The 22,102-nt window shown below is 48.3% G+C and overlaps 2 protein-coding genes across 2 annotated transcripts; one reads left to right on the top strand and one right to left on the bottom strand.

The window, feature by feature from the left end:
- Window positions 1-770: 770 nt before the first annotated feature.
- LOC137910485 (LLGL scribble cell polarity complex component 2-like) lies at window positions 771-13,444 on the bottom strand. Its single transcript, XM_068754921.1, has 25 exons — window positions 13,425-13,444; window positions 13,204-13,374; window positions 12,497-12,578; window positions 12,280-12,395; window positions 11,817-11,975; window positions 10,041-10,203; window positions 9,811-9,943; window positions 9,671-9,725; window positions 9,396-9,550; window positions 8,603-8,814; window positions 8,273-8,340; window positions 8,042-8,195; window positions 7,772-7,876; window positions 6,325-6,420; window positions 6,044-6,240; window positions 5,759-5,906; window positions 5,504-5,651; window positions 5,309-5,425; window positions 5,062-5,228; window positions 4,362-4,626; window positions 3,954-4,104; window positions 3,843-3,871; window positions 3,544-3,586; window positions 1,491-1,549; window positions 771-1,391 (listed from the first exon to the last, which is right to left on the bottom strand). Exons 1-24 carry the CDS (start codon window positions 13,442-13,444, stop codon window positions 1,513-1,515), a joined length of 2,991 nt encoding a protein of 996 aa, XP_068611022.1. The 3' UTR covers window positions 771-1,391; window positions 1,491-1,512.
- Window positions 13,445-13,608: 164 nt separating this feature from the next.
- On the top strand, window positions 13,609-20,457 carry LOC137910484 (1-phosphatidylinositol 4,5-bisphosphate phosphodiesterase delta-3-A-like). The gene is made up of 15 exons (XM_068754920.1): window positions 13,609-13,633; window positions 13,693-13,748; window positions 13,836-13,947; window positions 15,658-15,886; window positions 16,394-16,532; window positions 16,700-16,925; window positions 17,213-17,414; window positions 17,672-17,850; window positions 18,029-18,093; window positions 18,174-18,327; window positions 18,417-18,533; window positions 18,618-18,796; window positions 19,475-19,610; window positions 20,030-20,179; window positions 20,261-20,457. The coding sequence occupies exons 1-15, from the start codon at window positions 13,609-13,611 to the stop codon at window positions 20,455-20,457; spliced, it is 2,166 nt and encodes a 721-aa protein (XP_068611021.1).
- Window positions 20,458-22,102: the final 1,645 nt, after the last annotated feature.

Below are 22,102 nucleotides of genomic sequence, written 5' to 3'. Positions count from 1 at the left end.
GGGGGGGTTCGGGTCGCATCCCGGAATGGGGAGGGAGAGTTTTGGATTCAGACGGGCCAGAACGACTGGCTGGAAGTGAAAAACGCAAATACCGAGCGAGGCATCAGAGTACCGACAGAAACACAACCATTCCTGCTTTTCTTGGGAAAACATGTAATTATTCACAAGAAGCTTGTAGTGTGAAGGTTCAAATAAAAAAATAGCATTAATCAGTTCACTACAAAAATATACACTAAATTATCCAGCATTCTGAGACCGTACCAAAACATTTCCTTGTACAGTCTGAAGAGCAGCCAACCCCATTAAACAGGCCCACAGGTACAGATCGGGTTACGTAATCACTAAATATATTAAAAACATTTCACTACAATAGCTTACAATTATATTTCTGAGTTACATTACTCATTGTTTGCATAAAAATTCTTTTCATAAAAATAGTTAAAAACAAAGCCCCATAGAAAGCCATTCATTTCCCCTAAAAACGACAGCCTTGTGAGCTGGGCAGCAGTGGAGGCGTACCTACGGACGGGCACACGGCCTCTAACGGCATCATGCTGGCTGAAATATTGAGCTGACTGAGAATACATATAAAAGCCTCTTCTCTTTGGGGCACCTCTGGTAAATCACCTGAACTGCATGGAAGCCCATTTATGGAAGAAACGAGGAAAAAGACAAAAATAGAGTTATGAAAGGGTTAAAGGCAGGATTATGAAATTATATTTTGATGTCAAAATGTGGGGGTTTAATTTGTATTTAGATAAAATATTGTGAGAGACATCTGAGGTTAGAGCTAGAATTTGCTTTAAAATATTCGATCCAATTCCTCATTCCTGACTAAAATGAGCTTTCACAGTATAAATCTGAGTTTCTGGAAGTAATCAGGCACAAATCCCAAAATGTAAAATATTTCCATCAGCATTTTTAAAATCCCCCCCCCCCCCACACACACACACACATTGCTTCTAGACGTTCGTCCATGGAGGGGAGAAGGCGGCCAGTGACATTGTGCAACAAACTGGACGAACTGGTCCACGGCCAGAATCTAAAAAAAAAGGCTCATGGTAATAAAAACTTCAAAAATGAAGCGAGTACGAGTCCTGCTGGAGTCAAAGCGCTCCAGAGCTTCAACAGGCAGCGGCCATGCGTTTGGTTAGGGCTGTGCTTGATGTCGCTTTGGGCTCATCGGTGTGGACCGTGTGGACGGCACGCGGTCGCGGTCTCCAGGCACAGGCGGCGTCTCTTCCGTCTTCACCTCCAAACGGCAGCGTGGTGCTCGGAGCACTTTGTCTCTACGTGTGACGTACAGTGAGGTCAGTCGCTTCGGCGAGGGGTCAGTAGTGGTTCGTCAGCTCAGCAGGAGTCCACGCTGCTCCAGGACGGCAGCGTCCTTCCTACACAGACACATTTAGTTCAGTCAGAGGACAGGCGGCAGAAACAGCCGATTACCAAACATGTTGATAGGAGGAGGAGAAACTCTCCCGTGACCTTACCCGAGCCGTCCAGAGCAACCTCTCACGCTACAGCGCTCACGTTATTCCCAACAAAGCTCCTGAAACAAGCAGCATGAGCGACATCACTGGTTAAAGCTGTGCAGCGACGGGACGGGGCTCATTTTGACCTGCAGATCTGTTTGTGAACTATAAACAGGGGTGCTGAAATCAAGTGTCTAATAAACCAGACTCATTTAATGGATGCAGCAAACCCTGAACTCGACCAAAACCAACACCGGTCAATCTGGAATAAACGCACGTCAACAAATAGAAAGTGAGGTCAGTTGCTTTAGAGCAGGGGGGTCAAACTCATTTTCTCCAAGGGCCACATTAGCATTACGTTTCCCCTCCAAAGGCCGAATGTAAACCGTAACACAGTAAAAATGTAACTAAATGTAATGTAATATAACGTAAAATAAGTGTAACTACTCCTTAACATGCTGTTAAATAACTATTTATTTTTTTATTTAACTCTTTAGTAATTACAATAAAATATTGCATTTTGATATCACTTTTTTAAAAGGTTGTAAATTGAAAAATGTTAGAGATAAAGCCATACTGTAGAGTATGAACCAAAGTTTGTGATGGGAATAAATGAACACATCTAATAATGTGGAAAGGTTCCATTCAAATGCAATCATCATGCAGGAACAAAGATAATCGATACAAAATCAAAGCAAAACCAGAAAGCCACCACCTTGTCTGGTCATGGAAAACCAAACCAAAAAAACCAACCAAAGTGGGAAAGATAAAGAACATTCCCCGAGTCAATGCCACGGAAAAGACGTCACTTTCAGGATCAGCACTGGACAGCTCCATATGTAGCCGGCTACCTATGGAGCTGTCCAGTGCTGATCCTGATCCATATGTAGCCGACTACCTATGGAGCTGTCCAGTGCTGATCCTGATCCATATGTAGCCGACTACCTATGGAGCTGTCCAGTGCTGATCCTGAGCTCCATATGTAGCCGACTACCTATGGAGCTGTCCAGTGCTGATCCTGATCCATATGTAGCCGGCTACCTATGGAGCTGTCCAGTGCTGATCCTGATCCATATGTAGCCGACTACCTATGGAGCTGTCCAGTGCTGATCCATATCCATATGTAGCCGACTACCTATGGAGCTGTCCAGTGCTGATCCATATCCATATGTAGCCGACTACCTATGGAGCTGTCCAGTGCTGATCCTGAGCTCCATATGTAGCCGGGATCAACATTTCAGCACATGCTGGAAAAAACAAAAGAAGTTCAAATAACTTTCAATAGTCACCTCCAGCAGATTATTGATTTCCTGACGAGCGTGTTGCTATTGTTATTGACATGTTGCTGAATTCTTCCGTTTGATCAGTTCACTACTTAAGTTACAAACATTGCATATTCAATTGTATAGTTGTAAATATATATGGATAGTTTATTGCTGTTATTATAACGTAAATCCTTTCAATTGATCAGGTTAAGAAAACCACACTACTCCATTGATCAATAATCAAACTTATTCAAGTAAATAATATTAAATAATAAATAAAGAAAAATATCATCCAGCACAAGTTATGACGTTAACTTTCTTCAAAACTCTTGTCACAGTTGAGAGGGGCAGAACTGCAGAACAACCAACAAACGTGTTCTGTTAAGAACATGTGACAGACGCAGCATTTTACAAAAACAAATGTCTGCACACAGCTACCGGGGGCCACAAAAAATGACTCGGACTCCATAACAAACCTCCAGTTTACTTAAACTCAGATTTCCATGGAAACTAAAGAAAAACTGAAATACTTTTGTTGAAGCTACAGTGTAGTATTTTATCAGATACTACCCCCCAGCTACCTATGAAACATGTTTCTATAAAAAACAAACTGCAGTTTGTCAAAAACTCCTTTTGCTGCATTTCAGTGTGAATCTCCCCATGAATAATGATTCTGCATGTTGAACCGACAATAAATTACATCGAGACAAATCGTGTCCTCGTTGCTTCAGTCTAGGTCAGTGTGTGTGTGGTGGTGGGGGGGGGGCTTCTGGAACTGCAGTTACATCATTAATATTCACACTTACATCTGGTCTCCTTCTAGTGACTTCTGGATCTCCTGAAGTACTTCTGCAGGGCAACAAAACAGGACCAATCACAACGCTGCACTGCTAACGCGACTTCGGGCGGCAGTTTAGTGACAACAAGGACACGGGCTGCCGGGATCCAAGGCAGGTCAGACAAGTCATGCGTAGTGCAGGCGTCTGAGCTGCAGGTGTCCCTGGGTCGAGGCAGCACGCGTTACTGCAGCTGAAGCCACGCTCTAAAATCAAACACGTGTTCTCGGTCAGTGGCACATGCACGGTCGGTAGCAGAGACAGGGTACCTGAATCCTCGCTGTCTGGTCTGGGGGTTCTGGAAGGTCAGAGAAGACCAATGAGCACCGATGGAGTGGAGCGTCCAGAGCGAGCTACACGAAGCGGGAGCGTACAAATACCTGTGAGCAGACGAGCCGCCGTCGGCCTGCGGCCTACGCCGAGGGGAGGAGCTACGATGGAGGGGAGCCTCCACCAGACAGCGAGGCTCCACCAGGCAACGGGTGGACATGGAGAAGCGCTCAAACTCAGACGGGGAGATCAAGTAGAAGCCTGAAGAAACAGTCGAGTGAGAGTCTGAGCATTCACCCGCCGTCTGAGAGGAAAGGCGGAACAGATGCTCTTCACTCAAATCTAATGTTGCATGTGTGGCCTGGAGAGCACTGCCCGCGTGCCCTAGAGCCAGGCTCCAGAGCCCATTCCAGTTTGACTGTGTGGCACCGGTCTGTTACGGGTTCTACTGCCGGAGCTGAATGCTGTAAGGGAAGCGACCCCGACAACCAGCCCCAACGCACGGAGACGACCTTTACCCTGGCCATGCTTGGTGAAGACGCAGGACGCAATGCCGCTGACATCCTCTCTGCGAATGCAGGGGTGCTGAACCTGCATCTTGACCGTCGGCAGCGACACCACGTGGAGGTCGCCCTGATTGGTCAGAATCACCAGGCCACTCTCGCCATAGTCTTCCGATCGGCTGCTGCCAAACCAGGCCACTCCCACCCGCCGCACCCTGGAGCCGTCAATGGCCGTCAGCTTCAGCTTCATTTTCGCGCTCACCTTCGGCAGGGTGAAAACCTGCGCACACACACACGACATCGTCTTAGTGGCGTCAGTGAACGCTTCAACCCGCCGTTATTGTTTGGAAGGCCTCCTCAGGTACGGAAAAAAGGTTAGAACAGTTCACCTAGAATTAAATTCTGCTCACCAAGACAATGGAAAGTCACGAAACACGTCTAGGGCTTCAGAACTAATGACCTCTAGAGCCGCGGCCCCCCGGTGGTAGGGGCCGCGGCTCTAGAGCACCGTCATAACGGTGCAAAAGCTCGTTTGAGCTTGGATTTATTTTGTTTGAGGTTTTTAAGTGTTAATGTTTATCAGCTGGTTAGGAGAATGCTGCAAATGTCACTGTTTGTCTTAAACCATAACCCCCCCCCCCCAGTTCTTATCTTAGCTTATGCGGTCTCCGGAAAATAAATGAAGGTCGATGTGACCATCGCGAGTGACGCCGACCTTAAACTGCTCCTCCGATATGACCAGCAGGTGGTGGGACCCCTGCATGTCCGGGGAGCGAGCCAGGTCATGGGCCACCTCCAGCGGCTCTGGGAGAGGAGACCCGTGGCCATCCAGCACCACGATGCCCACAACAGGAGCTCGGTGCATCAGCTGGATCTCCTTTGCTAGAAAAGAGGAAAAGAACGAATGTTTAGGCAAAAGGTCTGAGGAGCCAACAGCCCCAGCATCGGCAGCAGTCGCTCACCTGGCTGGGCTGTAACCGCTTCCTCAGCTCTGTGCTCCAGAGGAGGAAGGCGGAGCATGTATGCAAACACACCGCCCCCATTCGTCCCTGCCCATAGAGAGGGCGAGTTATGGGAACCTACAAACAAAACGCAAGGATGTGAAAAACCAGGTGAAACCTTTAATGCTACATTCAGCGTTCGATGCTGGCGCTCACTGTCTGAGAGGAAGGTATCGGCGAAGCAGAGGGTTCGTACGAGACCGGTGAAGGAGTCGTCCGAGGGGCGAGCCTCGATCTTCCTCTGGACAGGCGCCAGCTCCATCTCAGCCAGTTCGACCTCCAGTCGGGCGTTTGCCTCCTGGAGCTGCAGCGGGAGAGGAGCGATGAAGGGAAAGACGGGAAGGTCTCCGCAGACCCACCGATTTGACCAGTGCCGCTGCTGGTGGGGGCTGGCCGGAGTCGGGGGCGCACCTTGGCGGCATTGTTGACGTGATGCTTCCTTAGCGAGACTCTGCTGCATCGGATTCTCCTGAAGGACTGCCGGAGGGACTTCTTGATGCTCTTCACTCTGGACAGAGGACCTTCCAAGGCCAGCTGGTCACTGGGGTTGAGGGTGCACCTAAATTATACAATTATAATAAATAAAATATGAATAAAGAATAGAGCTGTGTGTGTGTGTGTGTGTGCGCAGGCGTTCCTTAAAATAGACGCTTAAACGCAGACTGAAGCTGGATTCTACTCTCGGCGTCTCCGTACTTGACCAGGACGGTGTTCTTCTGTTGGTAATCAAACAGGCCGAAGCCGTGGCTGGTGCCGAAAGCAACCAGCTTCCACTCAGAGTGCAGGTTGAGGGCGGTGACCACAGCAGGAGGCTGGCACTGGACCAATGAGAAGGGCTGGAACCCTGGAGGGAACAGGACCGGCTCGTCTCGGACGTCCAGCCGAGTGTGGCCCTGCACAAGGAGAAAAGGCAGTACCATAAATACACCGCGTGGTACTTGTTCAGAGTCCTGAGGAGTACTGGATTGTCTCATTACTTTCCAACGGAAGCCTTCTTGGCCCTGCAGCAAATCCACAACGTTAGCTTCCACCGTCTGCTCTGCTGCCTCGTCGTTCAGCTCCAGCACCAGGATCTGGGAGGAGAGGATAATCGAGCTACAGGAACTACAGGAAAGTATTCAGGTGATACAGAAAGACATGGACCTGCTGAATCACAGTGTCAACAGCTCAGCCTGCGCTTTGTAGCGGGGGCCATTTTAAACCACGAGTGGGGAGTCATGGATATTACATTTTGAGTCGCCAGACTTCATCTACGCCAGCGGTTCTCAAATAGTGGGGCGCGCCCCCTGCGATGTCAGGGGGGGGGCGCCTGTGACGTGCTTTTTTTTTTGCCGTACTAGATTAAAGTGTAATTGCTCATCCACTCCAGTAGGTAGCAGTGGCGCCCTGATTGTCAGAGTGCGTGCAGGGAATATTAGCTCTATGGTGTTTTTGCACGCAACATGCGCGCCGCACACACAGCACAGAGCAGGCGATATGAAGAGCAGTTTGAAACAAACCCTCAAGAGCCAGAAATATTCAACGGGGAGGAAAAGAGAGGCGGAGATAAGACAAAGGAAGGTCAGTCGAACGCCAAGACGAGGAAATATGACGAAGCGTGTGTAGCTGCTACTTCAGTAAACCAGCTAGCACTGTTAGCGTCATTCAAGGGGGCGGACCAAATAGCTCAATGCAAACCCCCCCACACCATAGAAGAGCTGATCCTGCCTGCAGCAGTAGTCTGTCGTGCTGGATGACCCCCCCCCCCGTTGATGCGTGCCTTGTGTATGAGAATCGCTAGTTACATTGCAACTGTAGAACTAAAAATAAAAAGCAATGTTTCTATAAATATTCGCTCAACATTCTTCAATTTATTTTTATAAACTATCAAAATCAGTTTTTTATGTGATATTTATTTTAAAGTATTGTTTTCAGTTCATATTTTACTACGCGGGGGGGAAATAACCCAGTTGATCCAAAACTTTTTGGAGTTTAACTATTTTATTCTATTTTCAGGCAAACTGATGCACTTCAAATATTTTCTGCTGCAGACTAAAAAACAATGGTAATAGTTATTATTTGTTGTAAATTGATCTATATTTCTTTCTTTTTCATCTTTCCTTTTACGTTAAGGATACAAGAGTGTTTTTTTTGGGGGGGGGGGGGGGTAACAGAAAATAATTGAGAAGCACTGATCTACGCTCACAGAACTGAGAAAATTCATATAATCCCCTTTCCGTTGTGGATCCAAATACGATTACACAATTTTTGCAGTCTTATTCCACCTACACGTTTCATATTTCTAGCTCGACATTTTAAATCAATTAATCCGTCTTTTGAAATGAGCAACGATGTTCACAGCACGATTGGGTAACTATCTGTCTCCTTGGTGTGGAGAGACGTTTCATTCGTTACCTGTAATAAAGGAGTGACCAGGGAGCTCACCTGTCCAGCAGTGCCAGCCACGGTCAGGTAGCCACTGTATTTACACAGGTGGATCTTCTGAATGCCGAGCCTCGGGTCGTCGCTGTACGGGTCAAAGCAGCCAACCTGCACAAAGGGGACGGTCATTTCATGATGACATCATTGGAGCAACATTTGCTGTCCCGGCCTTCAAACACCAACGCGAGCTCTGATTGGGAATCTGTTTAAAATCACCTTCATCAGTGCGACGTCGACACAAACTGTGGTTTGGTTTCACACAACGGGACGAACCTTTCTGAATGGGGGCCACTCCCCCTCGGAGCCTTGATTCATGTTGTCGTTGGGATCGGCGTCCGTGTGGAAGACTCCAGCCGTGCTCAGCTTGTACATGGGATGCAGGCACACTCCCGATGCGTCCCAGAAACGCACCGTCCCATCCTCATGTCTGCACAGACAAAAAGGGAGAGCGTTAAATTTGAAAGACAAATGTCTGACTAGAGACGTCCAAAGTTCGGGGCTGACCCGGAGAGTAACAAGTCCCGCTGTGGAGGGTCTGGGGCCAGATTCTGCCCGCCGGTTATTGGCCACTGCTGCATGGGGAGAGGAGAGATTAAAGTTCAACACTGATCAACCAGAAACAAAGTTAAATTAAATTAGCCTCTTCTTTTGACAGCACAAGTCAAATATGATTGGGAATAACATTTAAATGTAACCATGACGCTATACTCGTATATGATATCAAAAACTATTTCAAGCTGAGCTTTAGAACAGAGACCAGCTTTACAAATTAAGTAAATAAATTAAGCCCACCCTGACCGGTCGAGGAAACAATGAAAGAGGCTTTGGGCATACCATTTTGGAATAGTGAGTCTTCTGCAAGTCTCCAGCAGCAATGATTCTCTCCCACAGCTTGAGGGGGATGGTGGAGACATGGTGGGAGCAGGTGATGGCTGAGCTGTGGAGGGGAACCAGATACGGAGTCTGAATGACGGGCCAACCCTCCGTCTGCAGGTCAATGACAACCAGCTCCTCCTCCACCAGGACCACCAGGGCACTGGGATCTCCTAGACACAACACTGGGGTTAGACATGCCAACACTGGCCTGGGACTCGTCAGAGCAATCAATGGTTCCCATGTGTCTCCCAATTAAGGATACATTTACAAAAATCATTGAAGCTGGATGAGAAAACACTGAAAATAGAAACGACCATGAAGACTAGCAGTCTTAAAACTGGGGAGACGCCACGAGGTTTGGGAGCGCCTTCGATTACAGGACAAGATCAGCCGTCATGTAAAACGGAAAGGCAAACCTCTTTCAGGGTTAGCTTGCAGCCGGACGCACATTAGCGGTCACACGAGACACTGATGCTGCATCATGCTTATTCTGATTACAGCTCCCCATTTAAAACCCATGAGTGACATTCGGTTCTGAAGGGTCGTAGTTTAGACCCTCCAAAGAGGGGCACCTTAGCATGTGTGAAGTGAGAGCAGAGATCTAATTGAGTATACTGTGCTTGTATTGCTCTCAATTGAAAGGGAAATGTTCACCTTCTGTTTTATGTTCACACAGTAACAACTTCTAAAATTGTGTTTGGGACAGATACGAGTGAAAGGTTCCGTCCCGCAGTTGCATTGTTGTCCCTGCCTGTGTGCTGAGGTCCGTCTCTGACGGCAAAGAAGTCGATGATCCTGGAGGTGAAGTCCAGAGCCACGTGTGTCTTCCTGTGGATCACTGTGATACAGTGTCGGTCCCCGTAGCTGGCCCTGGGCATGCCACCACTGAACATGAGGAACGGAGGCCTGCAGCACATCGGACTAAAGTTCAGCTCAGTGCATGTTCAGCACAGATCAATGTGTAACACTGTGAAATATTAGAACCACTCTAACTGCAGGAGGACAGATGACCCGAGTTAAACTCACCCTTCTTGTGTAGGCAGCTGAACTATTTTAGAAATGGCCTTGCAGGGGAAATGTCCTGCAGCAATGAGAAAAGTCATGGGGAGCCTCCAGAAAGACATTTCATGCTCGACAGGAAAAACCCGTCGCCTGTTTGTCCTCACCGTAAGGAATGTCTGACTTCTCCACCTCCTCATTCACATCCTCTCTGCCCACAATCCATTGGCAGTAGCTTCCATCACTGTGTGAACTGAGAATATCATGTCCATCTTCTGTCCACCACACATTCTCCAGTTGCTATGGCCACACCAGGTTAAATACACAAAGTAAATGTCAATATTTAAGATGGAAAGCAGTAAAGTTTATCTGGGACTAGCTTGTGTTCCAAAGCTACCTGTGTGGTGGGGATGTGCTGGAGGGAACACCGTCTCTCCAGATCGCAGATAACAATGAGACCTCGTCCATAGCCAATAATAACCTGGTTTGGGTTGACTGGGTTTTCCTGCAAGGCCTCCACGTGTTCCAGATTTCTACGGCCGATATAATTGTCAGGTACACTAGAGGAGAAAGACAACAGGACATTAACCCGATTAGAGACCAGTAGGGTACATGTTGATAGTCGAGTGATGCGTCGTCCTTTGTGTGTGATGCAGCACACATTTACATGTTTTATAGTCAGAGGATGAAGAATGGGAAGGCAGTTGGACCGGATGAAATACCCAGAGGTATGGAAGTGTCTAGGAGAGGTAGCTGTAGAGCTTTTAGCGGGGTTGTTTTATTCAATCCTAGAGGGGAAGAAGCTGCCAGAGGAATGGAGGAGAAGGTGCCCATCTTCAAGAAGAAGGGAGACATAAAGAGTTGTGGAAACTATAGAGGGATAAAGCTGATGAGTCACACGAAGTTATGGGAAAAGGTGTTTAAGGCTAGACTAAGGACAGAAGTGAGTATTTGTGAGCAGCAGTATGGCTTTATGTCGAAGAAGAGTACCACAGACGCAACGTTAGCGTTGAGGCTAGCAATGGAGAAGTACAGGGAAGGTCAGAAGACATTGTGTCTGTAGATCTAGAGAAAGCCTATGACAGGGTGCCCAGAGAGGAACTGTGGTACTGCATGAGGCGTGGCAGAGAAGTATGTCAGAGTAGTTCAGGACATGTAGGACATCAACCCTCGCCACAGAGTATACAAATATTACTAGAGCAGACACTGGTTTGTCATAACTAAGCCTTCAAGGTCCAAAGTAATGCAAAAGACACTTTTCCATAGTTTTCCAACAATAATATGTCCCGACTCCGAGCCTGTCCAGACACGCAGAGATAAGACAGACATCCTCCATCTCTTCTGCTTGCTCTACACATCAGGAAATATTTTCTGTGAAACATCAGAGTAGGCAAACCACAAACCACATCCACTCCCAACAGCGCTGGCCTCAACTCACGTAGGTCGAGACAGGGACACTCAGAGGTGCATGTCCAGAGGGCTGAGACAGACAGGGACATGCCTCCTATAAGTGACCCGACTGGTAGGAAAGACATTTCAAAAGTGTATTTTGGGGACAACAGGGCCATACATGCATCCATCCCGGGTATGGGCAAAAGGCGGGTACACCTTGGACATGTCGCCGGTGCATCACAGATTCATACAGAGACAGACAGACAGACAGACAGACACACACACACACACACACACACACACACACACACACACAAACTACGGACAATTTGGAGTGGTCAATTCACCTAAATTGTGTGTTTCTGGTGGAGAACCCGCACAGACACGGGGAGAACATACAAACTCCACAGATGGGATTCAAACTCAGTACCTTCGTGCTGTGACGCGACAGCGCTACCCACTGAGCCACCGTGCTGCCCAGGGGCATACACATTGGGAATTTATTTTTTAAATAGGAGTGGAACATTGGACAAACAAAGATCAAGCTTGTTCACCGATCACATCAGAAACACGTCTGGCTCTGCAGAGACAGATTACTGTCGGTCATTGCGATGAAGAGATGAGACTCCTCAGACCAGATTTCGCTCTTTTGATTTAAAGTGAATATAATAAACTGATCAGGACTAATTACACCATGAATTGATAACTGCATATCATCCTTCACCCACCTCAGTTAGCCGAAACACCATAAATGAAGTCGAGTATATTGGAGTTTACTGACCCGCTGGCCACTTGGTCCAGGCTGATGTTTCTCTCTTCCAGCTCTCTGAAGCCTGGGACTTCAACTATGAAGACATGTCCTCCTTCTGTCCCCAACAGCAGCAGCTCCCCCGATGAGTGGGCCATCACTGCAGTCACTCTGGTCACACTGGGAGGAGCGCTGAGGTGGACAGGAGCAAGGTAGCGGGATTAGACTAACGACTCGAGGCTAGCAGCGCTGCAACTACCCTGATATCAAAAGCTTAGCTAGGACTTTGACCAGATAGAGAAAAACATCCATTGATTTATTCCTCCTCACACTACGTTTAAGAGTCGACTAACGTGCAGCAGAAACCATTTTCTTTTGATTGAAATATCAATAAGATTTGACGTATCAAAGACATTCCTTGAAAAGTGACATAATGAAAGGTTGGAGGACGAGGGAGAAACGTGCGAGTGCGTCTGTGTGTGTGTGTGTGTGTTACCCCGGTGGCCCAGTAAGAGTGAACCGTCCGATTTCCAGAAGCTCTGAATGTCCCTGATGGGCTCTCAAGGTCCACATATGCAGACTGTTGTCATCCAGCAGAGTCACAAGTTCGACCTGGACAGAAGACAATCAAAATGTGCAAACGGTTAGGCAACAAGCTACACACACACACACACACACAATGCTGGGAGTGTGTGCCGTTTCTTTGTCAGTACCTGGTGAGGGAGGAAGTGCACCTGTGTGACTGCAGCATTCTCATCATGTAGACCCACGAACTCAACACCAGGAGCTCCATACCTGAACACCGGTTCAGGACAAATTGGACTTATGATGGACACAGTCTTATTAGAGTCGCAACAATCTGAAAGGGAAACGCGATGTCGAGTCCGGACACGCCTGTGTAGCTTCAGTCACCCAGGCCGGGGTAAAGCACGGAGAACGTTCCGTTGCTGCAGAGTAGACTCTCTCTTTTGGTAGTTTTGGTGTTTAAACGGCTACAAAACAATATTCTGTCGGTCAAGATGCGCTAAAACCGCTGGCACTGTGGGGATCTCTGCTCCGAACAGACCGGCAGCCAACGAGTTAATGAAGAAAAACAAATCAGGGAAACGGTTCGTTTTAGACTTACTGTTCAACAAAACGTGGGTCATGTTTAAAACATAGATCATGGATCTACCCCAACATTTAATAGGATCCCCCCCCCCCCCAGCACTATCAAAAAGCACAGAAGCTCAGCAGCATTGAGCAACAGCGTGGGAAAATCAAATACCTGAATCAGGTGCTCGTGTGAACCAGAAATGGAATTAGCTGCGTCACTAGCAATGCAGCCGTCAAGTTCAAACATGATGCTCAGATTCCTCCCCGACAACCACACACACACACACACACACACACACACACACACACACACACGCGAGGATACAGTTTGATAGCCCCCGAACGAGTGCCGATGGCCAGTAGCTGCAGGGAGGGACTGTAGCTCAGAGCGCTGGGCTGGTGGGGGAATCCATGCTCCACGGACTGAGGGCGAGACAGAGGACAGACGGGGACGGTGAGACAGGGTACAGTAGAAACTGGAGGATCCTGCCAAACACTGTAGACAAGAACAGCTGGTTAAAAATGGAGGGGACAATGAGACATTACGTCTCTTCAGTCCTGGTCATGTGATGCAGGGGAGTTTTGTCACAACAGAAAAGTCATCTGAAGATGTTGAACTGTATCTCCTAGCAACCTCCCGTCAGGTAGACCCTATTGGACGAGAACGACAGCAGAGAAACCGTCCAAGTGTTGGAGACGTTGGACAAGTTGAAACGGATCGCCGCACGAGATGACTTTGCTTCAGTCTGTATCAAGTGCAGTTTTTATCACATCAGCCTTTTTGAAGCCGTCGTTTGGCCGGTTTGCGTTCCAGGAGTGGAGGATGATGAAGATGTGAAGAAGATGCTGCAGGGCTCCAGCATGGTGAAGGTAAATCATTCACAGAGCGGTTCCTTTTTAGTCCGTCATCCTTTTGAGATCAAAGCGATTTAATGGGATCATTTGTCTTATTCCGAGGTCCGCTCGCCTCGCTGGCAGAAGCGGCGAGTCCTGAAGCTGCTGGAAGACGGCGTGACCGTCTGGTGTCAGTCCCACAAAACCTCCAGCCGGGCCAAGGAGCAGCAATCCTGTACGTTATTCATCATCATCATCATCATCGATAAGCGACGGCGTATTATAAACCAGAAGACTTAGAACGCAGACACAAATCTATTGAACTGAATCGCAACGCTTACGTCAACCTGGGGGGGCAGCGCGACGTTTAGAAGAATTCTGCAACGCCGTTTAGCTTTGAAGCTTCCAACGGGTTTACATCGGCCGTCTTCACGTGGGTCGGTCACTAACCAGGGGTCGGTCACTAACCAGGGGTCGGTCACTATCCAGGGGTCGGTCACTAAGCAGGGGTCGGTCACTGACCAGGGGCCGGTCACTAACCAGGGGTCGGTCACTGACCAGGGGTCGGTCACTAACCAGGGGTTGTCACTGACCAGGGGTCGGTCACTAAGCAGGGGTCGTCACTAAGCAGGGGTCGGTCACTAAGCAGGGGTCGGTCACTGACCAGGGGTCGGTCACTAAGCAGGGGTCGGTCACTGACCAGGGGTCGGTCACTGACCAGGGGTCGGTCACTAAGCAGGGGCCGGTCACTAACCAGGGGTCGGTCACTGACCAGGGGTCGGTCACTGACCAGGGGTCGGTCACTAAGCAGCAGACCTTGCTGCTTGGGGGCGGGGCGAAGCAGGGATACACAGAAGCTATTTTTACACATTTTAAATGCTACTTGCTGCTCTGCACGGAGCAGAACCGACTCCCGGAGCCTCTCTCCTCCGCCACCATCGGGTCAAACACCCTGCCGTGATTATAGAGTTCATCTATTTTGGGCCTGGGATTAGAGCCCATCCTGCAGTAGAGATGAAAGGAGATTACAGTGGCAGTCGGCCCGGAGCCTGTAGTTTGCTGCTGTATGATCAGCCACCCGGGCAGAATACAAGGCTTTTAACCACACGACGTGAGCTGCAGATGTTTGTGCAGATGTTCGGGTGTGCCGGAGGGCTTTTTCTGGTGCCACCAGTGTGATTATGAGTCATTCATCTCGCTTTTATGACGACCTGTTTTGTTAACGATCGATTCGACATTAATCCCAAATATTCTCTAGTTCTGCATCGTCCTGACGTTTTCCTTTTGGAGACCCATTTCATGATCGTCTTCTTCAAGTCGGTTCAAGACGAAGCTCTTCAGATACCAGCGGTGTCCTCTTGAGTAATCGGGTCAACGTATTTCAGATCCGGTCGCTCAGATATTAACGTCCAGCGTTTGTTTGTCCGTCCGCCTGGTTTTGATGAAATATGCAGGGCATGTTGGGAATGTTACCAGAAACAGATGATTACGTTTTGGTGATGATCCAGAAGAGATTCTGGATTGTGGATCAGTTAAAACATTTTGGTTGCGTTGGAGTAAATAAAGCTTGAATTTGGAATTTGACACAGTCATGTAGGGGGGGGGGGGGGTCTCTATCTCACCACTAAATTTAATCTGGATCAGATCCAGAACGGAGTCAGGAAAAAACATTTAATTTTAACATTAAACCCATTTATATATTCAATAATCAGTTAGAAATACACATCAGCTCTGATTCACTTTGACTTTTCCTGGTTGGTGTATAAAGATACCGAGAACAATCTAGAACATGGGTGTCAAACTCTTCTTCCACCCTTTGTTCTTCCTCCACCCTCCTTTGTTCTCTCCCCCACACCCTTTGTTCTCCCCCCACCCTTTGTTCTCCACCCTCCTTTGTTCTCCCCCCACCTTTGCTCTCCCCCCACCCCCCTTTGCACATGCCCAGTCTCTGTAACGGAAGTGGAGTGTGTTCGGGAGGGTTGCCAGTCAGAGACTTTGCGCCAGATGCTTGGCTCCGTCCCGGAGGGCCGTTGTTTTACAGTGGTGTTCAAAGGGCCACGAAAAAGCCTGGATCTCCTCTGCCAGAGCCAGGAGGAGGCTCAGCACTGGGCCCGTGGCATCCGAACCCTGCAGGGGAGGGTGGACAACATGACCCAGAAGGAGAAGCTTGACCAATATCCTTTCAGGCTTGTATGAAGAGACAATAGCATGAGGAATATTTAACCTTTTAGATGGAGTCCTCCGTGGAGTCTGAAACAACTGTGGCAGCGGCGCAACAGACATCCTCTTTTAGACTGAAAGAAGCGTTCCAAAAAATAAACACAATAAACGGTCGTATTCCACAAGTCGTCTCAAAGCACACTAGAGTCTGGCTAGAGTAGCCATACTGAGTAGATACTCATACTACCTCCTCCAGGTGCTATAAGTGGTATAGTAGAAGTATCTGGACTCTCTACCAGTCTTAACCTAAACAAATGACTCAGTCGCTCCAATGTATAGTCTGACTGCGTTTCTCATCAGCTGCTTTACTGCATGAAGGTTGTGGGACCCACGTCAGATCCCTCAGCCACGTTGGGAGGTTTACTTTACACCCCGACTTACCACACGAGACTAACACAAAGGATTGGACCCATCCTAAAGCACTTCATCGTGACTGAGGCTCAGAGTCTACCTTGACTGCTTGTGGCTACCTGGATTCATGCCTACCTGAGTCGAGCTGACGAGAACCACGATGATAAGATGAGCTATGAGGAAGTCCGGACGCTACTGCAGATGATCAACGTTGACCTGAGCGACCAGTACGCTCGAAGCCTCTTCCAGGTCGGAAACACACTCAAGCTTCCAAACATCTTCAGCCCGTAATAAAAGCTCACGTGTAAATTCATCTGACTTGAGTAACATGAGACTTTAACAGTAACACGTCGTTTGAGTCTGGCAGCAGAGCCCCGCTTGACTGAAGGACCTAATTCAGCCTCTTTCTCTGGCAGAAATGCGACCGGTCAGCCGACGGCCGGCTGGACGACGGCGAGATAGAGGTGTTCTGCAGGGAGCTGCTAAGGCGGCCGGAGCTGGACGCTGTGTTCATCCGCTACTCTGCAAACGGCTGTGTGCTTTCCACTGTGGACCTGAAGGAGTTCTTGAAGGACCAGGGAGAGGATGCTTCACTCATCCATGCCCAAAGTCTCATACTCACCTATGAACTTAATGAATGGGGTACGGAGCCCAGTGACCATATTAGCACTGAGCAAAAGGCCCTGGTAAAGCCGCTGGATGCTAGCTACCAGAGTATTCATGTGTGTCAGCCACAATAGGAGCTAGAACTTCTGCCGGCCTTTCTTTTCACAAAATGTAATTTATAATTGCTACAAACATTTTGAGATATTTTAAATATTTTGAGAGACTTAAATATTCACATCCATAAAATACAAATCCCTTTCCCTCCTTTAGAACTATTCATGAGAAGAATCCTGTCCCGTGTTTGTGCCTTTTGCCCAGTGCAGCCCAGAAGCACCAGTTCATGACTGCCAATGGTTTCACCATGTACATGCTGTCCAAGGAGAACTGTGCATTTAACCCGGAGCACGCTAGAGTGTACCAGGACATGCACCAGCCACTGGCCCACTACTTCATCTCCTCCTCCCACAACACCTACCTCACTAAGGACCAGCTGACCGGCGAGAGCAGCACAGAGCCCTACATCCGGTGGGAGCCCATGCTGCGGCAGGTTCTGTTACCTGGACGACGAGTCACGCGTTGTACTAAAATGTTGAAGACTTAGAAGATGCCACTTTATAAAGCTGCTTGTTTGTTTACAGAATCCTTTGATATTGTGGTTGTACACTCACACATTTAAACACCTTAGTCCTGGATTTGGTTTTAATTAACAGGGACCAAACAAATAGACCATTGGTCACTGTGTGTGTGTGCGTGTGTGCGTGTGTGTGTGTGTGTTCTCCTAGTGCCCTGAATCATGGCTGCCGCTGTGTGGAGCTGGACTGTTGGGACGGAGACAGAGGACAGCCTGTCATCTACCATGGACACACACTCACCTCCAAAGTGCCCTTTGTTGAAGTCATCGAGACGATCAATGAATATGCATTTAAAGTGAGTCCAACAACCAGAATCGTTTCACTTATCGGCTAGACAAGGTGTCATTTTGTCTCCTAGTGCAGTCCACACAGAGACAAGGACAGGAGGACAATGCGTTTATTAGTTCTCATTTAGGTTTTTACTTCTGAAATCCATGTTGTTTGTTTGATATGAACTTGGACTATAACTCCCTTTGTCTCTGACTCCTCAGCTCCTCAGCTCCTCAGACGAAGAAGCCAGCGAAGCCAGCGGCGTTGATGGCAGGCCGAGGAGGAAGGACGAGGACAGAAAGGTGGGTGCCGCCCGATGGCCTGCCACGCAGCGGCAGCAGGTTGGGGAGGTTGACCAGCTGCTTTCTGTGTGTGCTCTCAGACAGGCGTGTCCAAGCTGAGTCCAGAGCTGTCAGAGCTGGTTCTGTACAACCGGAGCGTTCCCTTCAGGAGCTTCGAGCAGGCAGCCAAAGGTCCGGCCACTGACATGTCCTCGTTCTCTGAGAGTGGAGCGCTCAGGCACATTAAGGACTCGGGTATGATGCTCTGGTATTCTGCTTGGTTCACAAGGTGCAGGTCCTGAAGGGAGTGACTCAAGGTGCTTTTGGACTTATCTTCCTTGCAGGGATACATTTTGTCCGTCTCAACAGCCACCGGCTCAGCAGGATCTACCCCTCGGGCCAGCGCCTCCAGTCGTCCAACTACAACCCTAAGGAGATGTGGAACGGGGGCTGTCAGATTGGTGAGGTCTTATTTTAGGATGCTGCTCGTTACCTGTACCCCCCCATGGCGGCCGCAGTAACAGGAGGACATGTGTTGTGTCTAGTTGCTTTGAATTTCCAAACACCTGGTGAGCAGATGGACCTGAACCACGGCAGGTTCCTGCAGAATGGCCAGTGTGGGTTCGTCCTGAAACCTCCTTTCCTGCGCCAGCCTGACATCAGCTTCAACCCAGAGAACGTCGGTGGAGGTTCTGGCCACAGGCCCGTCCTTCTCGCCGTTCGGGTAAGATGGCATCCCCTCCTCACACAAACTGACGGCGGCGCCGCCATCAGCGATTCAGAGAACGGCAAAGTGGGGTTCGGTATGGCTCTGCTTTCATTTCTGATACATGGATGTACTCTTGTACCCACAAGATGGTACCAAGATGAATCTACAGTAAACTAGAAAGTACTCAGACAGCACAGACCTCCGCCGAGCAGCTCAGTCGCCCTACTTTGATTTACACCCCAAATAATTGTACTACATTCATGTTATCTATATTTTTAGATTCCTTAACCGTGAAAACAAACCTTTAGCAACGATTCACGTTGATGTCATTATTAGCATAGACGTTATTCACTAGAAGCAGCCTTTCAGTAATGGTGGATTCTTCTGGATTAGATCCAGAGCTTCTGAAGATACAACAAACCCGTTTGTCCACTGATAATTCCAGCGAGTCTTGGTGAAGGCAGCAGAAACAGAACCTCCTCGGCGGACGGAGGCGATAAACAGGCAGGTGACGCTTGTTGACCGATGCCCCATGAACAAACACACAACACAACAGTAAACACACATGTTGTTGTCTCCAGAGGGAAAGGCTTTTCAACAGATGGATCAGATGTCTCATCCTGTGGGACCTGAGCGATGCTCTGACGCCGGGCTGCAATGAACGATGCTCTAAAGTCTAAATGATTGTTTCAGGTTATTTCAGCTCAGCAGCTGCCGAAGCCGGAATGGGACAAGCCCACATCTATTGTGGATCCTCAGGTGTGGGTGGAGTTACAAGGGGTTCCTATAGACAACAGCAAGAAGAAAACCAATCATGTGGACAACAATGGTAAATACCTACCGACCCAAACGAACCCGTATAAGAACAGACAGATTTAGCTCTAATTGTTGTTGAAGTTGTATAAAACAAAAATCACTTTTCCTAATAATCCATCCTGATTATTGGGATATTATATGTAAAACTAACATTCACAAATATTAATCAATAAATAGACAAAACCTAGTCAATTAATAAACTAAGATCCGCATGTAAAACGTTTTCAGTGGGATTTCCTGGGTCTACGTCTGAATCCGATTTGGCTCCCAATCTAATAACCTCTGACCTGGTCCTGGGCCGATCTCTGCTCAGAACCGAGACAGACGTGAAGAGGACAGGTGGACCTGCGTTCCTCTGACACGGCTGTAGGAGTGACTAAGAAGAGGGAAAGTTGGGAGCACGCTGTTCTGAAAGTTCCCTCTGTGGTTCAGGCTTTAACCCACGGTGGGACTGTACCTTCAACTTCACTGTGCATGTCCCTGACCTGGCTCTGGTTCGCTTCATGGTGGAGGACCACGACTATACTTCCAGTAACGACTTCCTGGGACAGTACACGCTGCCTTTCACCAGCCTCCGAACAGGTGTGTGTGGGTTCAGCCAGGTCGGGATGTGATTGGATCTATACGACTTGCTCTCTGACCTCCTGTCCCTCGTCTCCCCAGGTTACCGTCACGTCCCACTGCTGAAGCTGGACGGCTCCAGCCTTTCACCCTCCTCACTCTTTGTGCACATTAAGGTCTCCTCATGTCAAAGCAGTACCTCAAAGTCACCAGTCAGGTCTCCAGTCAGGTCACCAGCCAGGTCACCAGCCAGGTCACCAGCCAAGTCACCAGCCAAGTCTTCTGCCAAGAAAGCCTAGTCCCATCTCTACCCCAACCTGAAGCATGGAGACGACCAGTGGAAGATGCCAAGGCATGAAGCATCTGTCCAAACCTAAGCTAAGAAAGCCTCGGGCTCTTATTACAGAACCAGAGTTGTTTTAAAAGTTGTGAAAAGTTTAACTTTATCCTCTGTCTAAATTTTATGCAAAACAAAGGTTTGTCTGATGCAGGGAAACTGCCCGGTGTTTGGAGGCTATGAAGCAGGAAGTAAAGAGCATGTTCAGTGTGTTGACCAAGCGCACCAACGGGAATAATGAAGCCAGAATGGACTCTTTCATAGAGGGTGGATTCTCAGAGCAGGACTCAAGACTTTAATCACAATCCATTGAACCAGCTCAGTCCACGTAAAGTCAGTAAAGTCTGTAATGAAGGGAAATCGATTCAAATTTGAGCTGAACTAGTTTTTTAGCTTTAATTTTCACTATGCAAGAAACAATATCTGTTTACAGGCTTTGTAGAGGCCGAAGCCGAAGCCGGAATGGGACAAGCCCACATCTATTGTGGATCCTCAGGTGTGGGTGGAGTTACAAGGGGTTCCTATAGACAACAGCAAGAAGAAAACCAATCATGTGGACAACAATGGTAAATAGCGCCTGCACCACATCAGCAATCAGCCGGACACTACATATACTCTGCTCACACACCACACCGCTGCCAGATCGTCTAGTGACATGCTCCTAGTCCGTCCAGCACCCTTCCTGCACCAGCCTCCCCATGTACTGACCTTGCCTGATTCTGGGATTCCGTCTACTCGCCTGCCCTCATGCAGCTGAGCAGCTTCAGGATGTAATCAGAGTAATCTTTTCTGCAGCGCTGCGCTCTTCTCTCGAGGCGTCGGGTGGATTTCCTCTGAATACGACGGCCCATCATCAGATCATCACGCAAAAGCTGTCCATCCGTCCACTCTGCTGTTAAAGTTATATCCTAACGATGATGAAAGGACATTGTGACACCGTCATGCTGATTCTTCTTTGATGTCTTGTATGATGACACATCGGGACATTTTCATGTTGATGTCAGTGTCGGATCAACGCTGTGAACAAGCTGCGATTCTCCAGGTGAAATGCTTCCGGTCCCTTACTGTTCCACTGTCGTCATGACAACCATGTTCCGTTCGTGTTACGAGTGAGCAGATCGTCCGGCCGCTCTCAGTGTAAATGTAATATTTAAACATGTTACTGACCTCTACGGAGGTGAAAACGTGTTTCTGCCTGTCTCACACGTGCTGAACTAAAGAGGCCTGTTTGCCGTTGTATAACGTAGCCCACAGTGAATCATGTTGATGCTATCATGCTATGCTAGGTGAGAAACTGTGTCATTGAGTAGAAATAGAATTTGGTCAGTTATGCAGTAATAACATGCTAATGTGCATGAGACGAATCTGCTGCTCTTTATATTAGCTGAGTCATAAAGTAGACGTCGTCTTTATTCTGTGTTTAGCTGTGTGATGTAAGGACAGTCAGCCATGACGCTTTATTCCCGGCAGCGTTTAGATGAAATGCACGTCGATGGGAGGAATCCCTCGGTTAAAGGAGCAGTTCCCTAAACTAAATGTCGTTACTTAAGACCTATGGACATTTCATGTGAAGGTAATCAATCAAAGCGATCACGAGTCGGCCTGTC

Source organism: Brachionichthys hirsutus, chromosome 21 (genome assembly GCF_040956055.1).
Source record: "Brachionichthys hirsutus isolate HB-005 chromosome 21, CSIRO-AGI_Bhir_v1, whole genome shotgun sequence".
Lineage (NCBI taxonomy): Eukaryota > Metazoa > Chordata > Actinopteri > Lophiiformes > Brachionichthyidae > Brachionichthys > Brachionichthys hirsutus.
This window is presented reverse-complemented; position numbering and strand designations above follow the sequence as displayed.

Excerpts from the sequence above, each read along its gene's own strand:
- LOC137910485 (XM_068754921.1), bottom strand. The coding sequence starts at position 13,444 with ATGACCAGGACTGAAGAGAC. Across the intron at positions 8,196-8,272 it reads CGGGACTTGTTACTCTCCGG|ACATGAGGATGGGACGGTGC; the intron begins GTCAGCCCCGAA and ends TTGTCTGTGCAG. Across the intron at positions 4,105-4,361 it reads CTTCACCAAGCATGGCCAGG|GCTTCTACTTGATCTCCCCG; the intron begins GTAAAGGTCGTC and ends CTGTTTCTTCAG.
- LOC137910484 (XM_068754920.1), top strand. The coding sequence starts at position 13,609 with ATGACTTTGCTTCAGTCTGTATCAA. Across the intron at positions 17,415-17,671 it reads AGCACAGAGCCCTACATCCG|TGCCCTGAATCATGGCTGCC; the intron begins GTGGGAGCCCAT and ends GTGTTCTCCTAG. Across the intron at positions 19,611-20,029 it reads CAATCATGTGGACAACAATG|GCTTTAACCCACGGTGGGAC; the intron begins GTAAATACCTAC and ends TCTGTGGTTCAG.